Here is an 8,302-nt window from a genome sequence, read left to right as displayed (position 1 = left end):
AAGGAACATATCGGTGGTGAGGATTCTTTCTCCTGGAAGATACGACACTACTGCGGTAGTGACTTTCATGTCTGGAGGGGGAGGGAGAATCCGCCGTTTTCTTCTCCGGCTTCTGGCTCTTTTGCAGGAATGTTAAGAACTCATCCTGCTTCTCAGCCAAGAACAACTTGACAGCCTCATTCAAATCGAGCTGCTGGGGAGGCTCGGTGCGATGACTTTTTGAGTGGTTTGTTCTTTCACCGTGAGAACTGGAGGCAGATTTCTCCCGAGGCTGTTTTCCAGACCTACGGGCTGGACTAGCTTCCTCACGTTCATCACGGACGGAAGTATGGGTATTATGTGATCTGGTACGCATTTTTTGGTGGAAGAGGATCAAAAACTCGCTTTTATCACAGTTTTGGTTTTCTGTGTTCCCACAGACGGCGCCAGTGATGATTTAGCGAATTTTTGATGGGAATAAATGCAAGTAATAAATGAAGATCACAACACCGAAAATTACGTGGTTCGATTTACTGAGGTAAATCTACGTCCACGGGAAGAATAGAGGGCAAATTTGTATTGCTTGATCTAGCTTACAGATTACAATACTGACTTGCTATATGAGATTCAGGATCTAGAGAACTTAACCTTGGTCTATCTGATCTAAGTTCTATTTATACATTCGAACTAAGATCGTGGTTTGCAGCCCTGGTAGGGGGGTTGATAACTGCTTAATACCACTAAATAGATCGTGGGTGTAATGGAGGTCGTGGAGGTCCTGCATGGGTCCACTATCTCCTTGTTCGGTCGAATACTGAGACCGAACTGCTGAACTTTGACGATCAGCTTTTGCCGATCTGAGAGTTGAGCTCGATTGGTCGGCTTTTACCGAGCTATAGGCTGTGACCGAACTCTTTGGTTGTGCCGAACTGATACTCTTTCTTGGGTTTTGGGCTGATGGGCCGTCACTGCTATTGGGCTCGCAATTATTGTTTAGTTGTTTAGTTCGTATCCCATCACTAGGATTATTCAAAATCGAAACTTGTCGCTAATGTGCACTCAAATATCAATTATTTTAAGTAGGCTCATGTGAATGAGATCGGGCGTGACCAAGGAATATATGCAATTTTATTTCCTTTTTCTTCTTTTTAATTAAGCCATCATCACGAAATTAGTGGCAGCCGGCAGGTGTATATAGAATTTGGAATTTAAACTCATTATGTCGTTGTAGTGAATAAGATAGGCTACCTAGTCTCTCATTTTGTCACGCATGTTTTAAAATTTGCATGTCTTAAAATTTGAATGATAAATCATGAAGTTTCAAACAATATTCTTATGATAACTTTTTTGGACGCAAATTCAATGCCAAATTTGTGCATGTGCTTACAATTTTGGTGTTTGGTGTTGCTAGTGAATAATGTGTATTAATGTGATGATATGGACGATTAAACGACGTTGTTAAGTTTGAGCTTAGGAAAATAAAAATGATATCATCAAATATGATTAGTGACATTTATTGGGGACCTGAGTGAGTTTATAATTCAATAAAAATCAATAAGACACTACAAAAACCTTACCTTTTAAGGACACAAAATTTGACCATCTCAGAGCCTATCTCCATTTTTTCCTACCACGTCAGCAGGTCCATCCCAGAGCCTATCTCCCTGCCATGAGAGCCCATCCCAGAACCTATCTCATTTCCACATCATCACTATTTTATATTTTCACTTTTTAATTGTTAGTGTTAAATAAAATGATAAAATAACAAGAAATAAAGACAACTCAATAAAAAAACAAATTCATTAAAAAGAAAACATTCTACATTTTAAAAAAATATTGAAAAAAATAAATTAAAACATTGATAAAAATATTGTAAACATTGTAACTAAAGAGAAGTAAAATGTAGAGTGAGATAAATGTGAATAATTGGTAGGGAATAGGGTATATATATGGATAAAAATGAATAAAATAAAATAAAAAGAAACGAAAAGAAGGAGAAGATCAGCCCAACCGATGTACCGGTCATGGGGCGGAAGCGATGGGGAGGGGGAATCGGCCCTCCCTCCGCAATGGTGACCGGTGGATGCTCTAATTACTAACATTTGAAAATTTTTAAAAATAATCATAAGCACATCAAAAGCACACATATTTCCATGATGTAACTGCATTTTTTTATGGCTCTTCGCTTCGTCGTCGGGTTGTCATGGTTGGTGGAGACGCATCCCTGCACGCTTTCTGTTTCCGACCGCCCTGGTGAGGAGCGTGCGGAGAGAGATGATAGCGACGAAGTTTGGTTTGCGTCCGATGAGAATAGCGGCGAAGCGTTTGCGCTGGGCCAGACGCCTCCGTCAGGCGCTAACGGCGGTTTACTCGACGTGTTCTTCTTTTTCGATTTTATAAAACCTTTGCCTCGAAAGGGCAAGAAACAGATTCTGCAATCCGCGTATTCGTCGCTGCTATTTTCAATCCGGGACTTCTTCAGTTGTTCATAGTTTGAATCAAGTTTACGATACTCAGAAATCGACCGCAGTCACACTGATCTCGAGGGAACGAGTCAACAACATTCCACCCATCTCTCTTTTCATTCATTGTATACTGTTGGACCGAACCAGAAATGCCCAACGTCATGGAGGTCCTATAGGGCCTTGATAAGTCATATTCTAGGCCTCAGTTACTGGTCAGTATGTGAGCTTAACGTGCATTATCTGCAAGAATGTTGCTTAAGTGTGCAGGAAAAAGGGTGCAAGTCAGAAGGGAAAGAACCCGAAGATTCAAGTGAGAAAGGACGCCAGAAGGGTGCAATACTGACCAGGATGCATGCCAAAAGGCTCGAGATGGAGAAGGAAGGATTGCTAGGAAACGACTTACCACTTAATGGGGGTAAAAGCGACAATGTACAAAGAGAAACAACCCTAATTTTTAAGGCAAGCCAGCCTATAAATAGAAGGTCACTTGGAGAGAGAAGTAACACTCATTCAACAACCCACTCTCTCGGATCACTCTAGTTCCAGCAGTGGAGACTAGCTCCTACCCTTCTCATTCCTCGCCACATGTCATGATCACTTGAAGACTCTGACAACTTACCGGAGAAGAGTTCACCGCCGTTCCAGTTTACCATCCTAGTAGCCAAAATACCGTTCCACCGCCTGAGGGGCAAAACAATCTTTAGTCGCTTTCTTAGTTAAATTTTAGTTGTTGTTTCGTTTTGAACTCTTGTTAATCCAGTTGTCTTTTGAATCTGAAGTATTTCGTTTGAACCAAATCCTTTTGAAGTTTGATTTTACTTTTCGTTTCTTTTTTAGCCGCAATGTTTTCGATCTTGTTTGTGTTTGTTGGATCTAGTAGTTTAGAGTAATTTTCGTACGTTCAAGCATGATTTCTTATGATTAAGTTAGATCTAATTGTTTGTGTAATTTCTGAAGTGTCAAGTGATAAAATCTGGAGAAAAATACAAAATGTCTTAGTCGAGTCAGTTCTGTCACCTTGCATGTTTCGTAGTTAGCGTAAAATAGGATTAACGGTTTTAATCTTTTGATTTAAGTTCCAATTTCAATTTCAATTAAGTAGCATAATTTCTGTGAAGTTGTTAATGGAGTTCGTGAATTTGCTGCATTTCTGAGTAGCTTGGTGATGAAGATAACGTCCTTTTTCTGCTTTTGTGGACCACTTTTACATTTAGCTCCTTTTTACTTTTTGTCCTTTACTTTTCTGCATACCTGACAGTGCAGTCCTGAACCACCAAATATTTTCTGTTATTCTGTTTAGCCATTTATAGTAACCACTACTTTTCACTTGTACCAGAACTACTTTATCTCACACCTTTTACGTACACGGTCACATGCCAGGTTTTGTTCGTTCACTGGTCAGTAGAGTATAGGTCTTTTAAGTTTACACACTAGGTAAAACTCAACCCAAGCGTGGTAGCTAACCAACCCTTCCAGAATATCACAACAATCACAACTTGCATCCATCTATCTTCGTGGGATTCGACCCTTACATCCGCTATACTAGCCAGTAGAAGTGGGTTGACGAAATTATTGATACCAAGGAGTTTTAGGTCATTGTTCCAATGACACGACAAGGTTAGGAGTTTCCTTCTGATCAGTTGATTACACCAACGAACCTAACAATGACCTCTCGCTCTATCAAATGGCGTCGTTGTCGGGGATGGATGTCGTTCTTTTATGCATTTGTGTGTGATACTTTGGTGTATATATTTTTCATAGTTTTTCCTTTTCTATTGTTTTTCAGTTTATGAGAAGAAGCTCGAACTTTGAGCAGTGGAGACCGAAAATACTTCCACGAGGATCGATACTTGTCAGTTGTCACCACCCATTTCGGCCTGTCGACAGCACTGTTTGACCTAGGCACGAGCAGTGACGAAGAGAAGGATATCATAGAGGAACCAACTCCAGATTTACCAATAAGGCAAGAAGAAAAACCAGCAAAGATGGCTGACCAGATAGATGACGATCCCGAGATTGGATCTCTAAATGCTCACTCTGATGGAGAACCTCCGCAAGCCATAGTCATCACCCCAGGACAGTCAGCATGCGATGTTAAGCCACATGCTATAGCGGTGTTGCCCACTTTCGATGGGAAGAGCTACGAAGGTCCGTATGAGTTCTTTCACGAATTCGGTAAGATTTGCAAAGCGCAGAAGCGACCAACAGGGTTAAGTGAAGATGACTACAGATTGAAGGCTTTTGCCCTTCATCTTGAAGGGAGAGGCAAAGCTGGGACGACTTCAAACTAGTCTTCCTAGATCAATTCTTTCCCTCAACGAAGACAAGTGCGTTGAAGAAGGAGATATCAGGGTCCAGGCAAGATTACGATGAATCCCTGAGTGAATACTGGTCAAGATACATGAGTCTCCTAGACGCATGTCCCAACCATCGGATGTCGGAGGTGGAGATCTACAACACCTTCTACGAGGGGATGAACAAGGAAACTAAGGACTTGGCAAACTCATCAGCCGGAGGTTCGTTTCCCCACTTGAGGGTCGGTAGAGCTAATGAAGTCCTGGGGAAACTTTTAAGTGCAAAAAGGGCTTATGATAACCCCCGAGACCCCCAGCTGACGGGGAGTGGCAAGTGCCTCAGCGTCAGAGTAGGAAGATAAAATGGAGAATAGAATGGACAGAATGGAGAAGGCGCTTTTGACAACGATAGTGAAGAACGGGCCACCCTCTCCAACACTTAGAAAAATTTCTGAACAAAGAGGGCAGAATCCTATCTATGACCCACAGGAGAATATGGAAGCAATAGCTCAAGTCAACGCAGCCGGGAATTGAAGTCAAAACAACAACTAGAATCCATGGAAAAACAAGGATGTACCATGGAGGGACCATCCGAATTTCAGGTGGAGAGACGCAAACCAAAATCAAGACCAGACCCCCCTCCAGATTAGAACCTTAACCGTGGCCCTGCAAACCCAGATCACCAATCCAACTGGGCAGGAAGGAACTAGCAACAACAGAACCAGTCCCAAAACCAAAATTCTCAAAATCCAAACTCGAGTTCTACATATATACCACCCCACCAGAGAAACTACCAAAACTACCCGAGCCAGAATCCCCAACACTCGCAAAACCAAATTTTCCGAACCAACAACCTTTCCACCAAGACAACCTTAACCAGTCTAACCAACACCAGCCTGCCCAAAATCACCCAAACACCCAAAACTACCAGCAGAACCCTCACAGCCAATGTAACCCTTACCACCAGCAAGGACCCAACCAATTCCAAAACCACAACCGGACGAGAAGGTCAATGGAGGATATGATGGGGAAATGCTCACCTCTCAGCAAAATATGAGGAATGAGATGCAGTTAAACAATGAGGTGGTGCAAGGGATGCAAAGCGCTAAAAAAGAACACAAGGCTAATATGGATATGATGAACAAACAGTTATCCCAGCTGGCAACCTCGGTGGGTGAAATGAAATGGAACTCAGGGATACTTCCATCTACAGTCCATATACCAGAGAAAGCAAACGTAAGCAAAATCGCGTTGCGGTCTGGCACATCATATAAAGGGCCTGAGATGAAGAAGTTAGAGAAGGAGCCGAACCCTCAAGTGATGGAGCAAGCTCAAATTGGAAAAAGGTCGAGCGAGGTTGAAGAGGAGAAAACCCAACTGCCTAGGAGGAGCGGCCTCGACAAAACCGGGTCAGTTATTGAGCCTCTCGCCGAAGCAGAGAAGAAGGATTCTGAAGAGGTCATCGAAATTCCAAGGGAAGCGGCGAAGGGAGAGAAACCATTCCCCTATCGTTTTGTGACAAAAAGGAAGAAGGAGGACCCCGTGGATTATCTGTCCATATTCGGGAAGCTGGATGTTACCATACCTTTCCTCCAATCCGTGAAGCTACCACCATTGGGAAAGTTCATTAAGGAGTTCATAGCAGGAAAGGCGGAGGAGGATGGAAAAATCATGGTGCAAGGGATAGATTCGACCATAGTGCATGAGAAGCTCCCACCTAAGAGAGCCGACCCAGGTATGTTTACTTTGCCCAAAACTATTGAGGATGTCAAAATTGAACATGCAATGTGCGATCTAGGAGCATCCATAAATGTTATGCCATATGCGATCTATAACCGTTTGAAAGGAGTAAAGCTAACAAGTACTACGGTCCTAATTCAACTGTCTGATAGGTCCCGCATCAGCCCTGAAGGAGGTGGAGAAAATGTGTTGGTAAAGGTACATGACTTTTTATATCTAGCTGATTTTCATGTGATTAGAATGAGTGAGCCGGAGGCTAGTGAATCTAGCGGGATACTCTTAGGCAAAACCTTTTTGAGAACAGCGTAAACAATTGTTGATATGGCCGAAGGGACAATATGCATAGATTTTCATGGTGAAAAATTTACTTTTAGCATTGATGAGGCCATGAAAAAACCCATTGATTCTGAAAATCTATGTTATATTGATGTGATTGACCCCCTAGTCCAAGAGTATCTTGAGGCTGAGTTATTGAAAGAGAAAATGCAGGCTTTAGATGTGTACGAACAAGCCGACATACAAGCCGCAGCATGGTGTGAACTGATCAGTAGCCAGGGACTGACTGATGAAGAAGTTGAGGAAGCCATTAAGAATTTTTGTATGAAACCTGAGTTCACTGGGAACACAAGTACCAAGCTACCAGCCAGTACAAAGGGTACCCCAGAAATAGAGTCAGAGAAAGATGATGAAGCGGGAGAAAACCCCTTGCCCTCGGAGACACTTCCCCAACAAGTTGAGTTGAAGAAGCTGTCAGCTAATTTGAAGTACGCCTACCTCGGAGAAGCAGATTCGTTTCCAGTAATCATCAATGGTGAGCTCACAGAGGAACATGAGGCAAGGCTACTGGCTGTGCTGAGCAAGAATAGAAAGGCCATCGGATTGAGTCTGACGGACCTAGTGGGAATAAATCCAGATGTATGTATGCACCATATCAGGCTAGAGGAAGGAGCTAAGGCACATCGAGACTCATAGAGAAAGTTAAACGCCAACATGTGTGAAGAGGTGTTAAAAGAGATATTGAAGTTGTTATCCTTGGGAATCATCTACTCGGTTCCGGATAGTGAATGGGTCAGCCCAGTTCACATGGTTTCTAAGAAGTCAGGGATCCAGGTGGTGAAGAATTAAAAAAACGAGCTAGTACCCACCTAGTTGGTCACTGGGTGGCGGATGTGTATAGATTACCGCAAGCTGAATGCTGCCACCAGGAAGGACCACTTCCCTTCGTCGTTCATAGATCAAATGTTGGAGCGATATTTCTGCTTTTTTGATGGATACAATGGATATTTCCAGATCTATGTATACCCTGAAGGCCAGGATAAGACAACCTTCACCTGCCCGTTTGGAACCTACGCATATAGACGAATGTCGCTCGGGTTATGCAATGCCCCAGGAACGTTCCCGCGGTGCATGATGAGTATCTTCTCCGAGCTGATTGAAGACTGCATAGAAATCTTCATGGATGGCTTCACCGTTTATGGAGATTCATTCGACTCATGTCTACGGCATCTACACGTGGTGTTGGGGAGGTGCCAAGAGAAAAACATGGTCTTGAACTTCGAGAAGTGCCATTTTATGGTCACGGAAGGCATAGTGTTAGGCCATATGGTGTCAGAAAGAGGAATCCAGGTTGACCAAGCAAAGGTGGAAGTGATATCCAATCTACCGTTTCCTACTAACCAGAAGGAGAAAAGAGGTTTTCTGGGGCACGCAGGTTTTTATCGGAGATTCATCAAGGATTTTGCCAAAATTGCCCAGCCTCTCACCAGACTCCTCCAGAACGATGTCTAGTTTGTCTTCGACGAGAATTGTAAAGCAGCTTTTAAA

The 8,302-nt window shown here is 42.9% G+C and overlaps 1 protein-coding gene across 1 annotated transcript; it reads left to right on the top strand.

The window, feature by feature from the left end:
- Positions 1 to 5,770: 5,770 nt before the first annotated feature.
- Positions 5,771 to 6,787, top strand: LOC121784293. Its single transcript, XM_042182456.1, has one exon. The coding sequence runs from the start codon at positions 5,771 to 5,773 to the stop codon at positions 6,785 to 6,787; it is 1,017 nt and encodes a 338-aa protein (XP_042038390.1).
- The last annotated feature ends 1,515 nt before the right edge of the window (positions 6,788 to 8,302 follow it).

The sequence above is a fragment of the Salvia splendens genome, chromosome 21 (assembly GCF_004379255.2).
Source record: "Salvia splendens isolate huo1 chromosome 21, SspV2, whole genome shotgun sequence".
Taxonomy (NCBI): Eukaryota; Viridiplantae; Streptophyta; class Magnoliopsida; order Lamiales; family Lamiaceae; genus Salvia; species Salvia splendens.
Note: the sequence above shows the minus strand (reverse complement) of the source record. Positions and strands in the feature narration are given on the sequence as shown.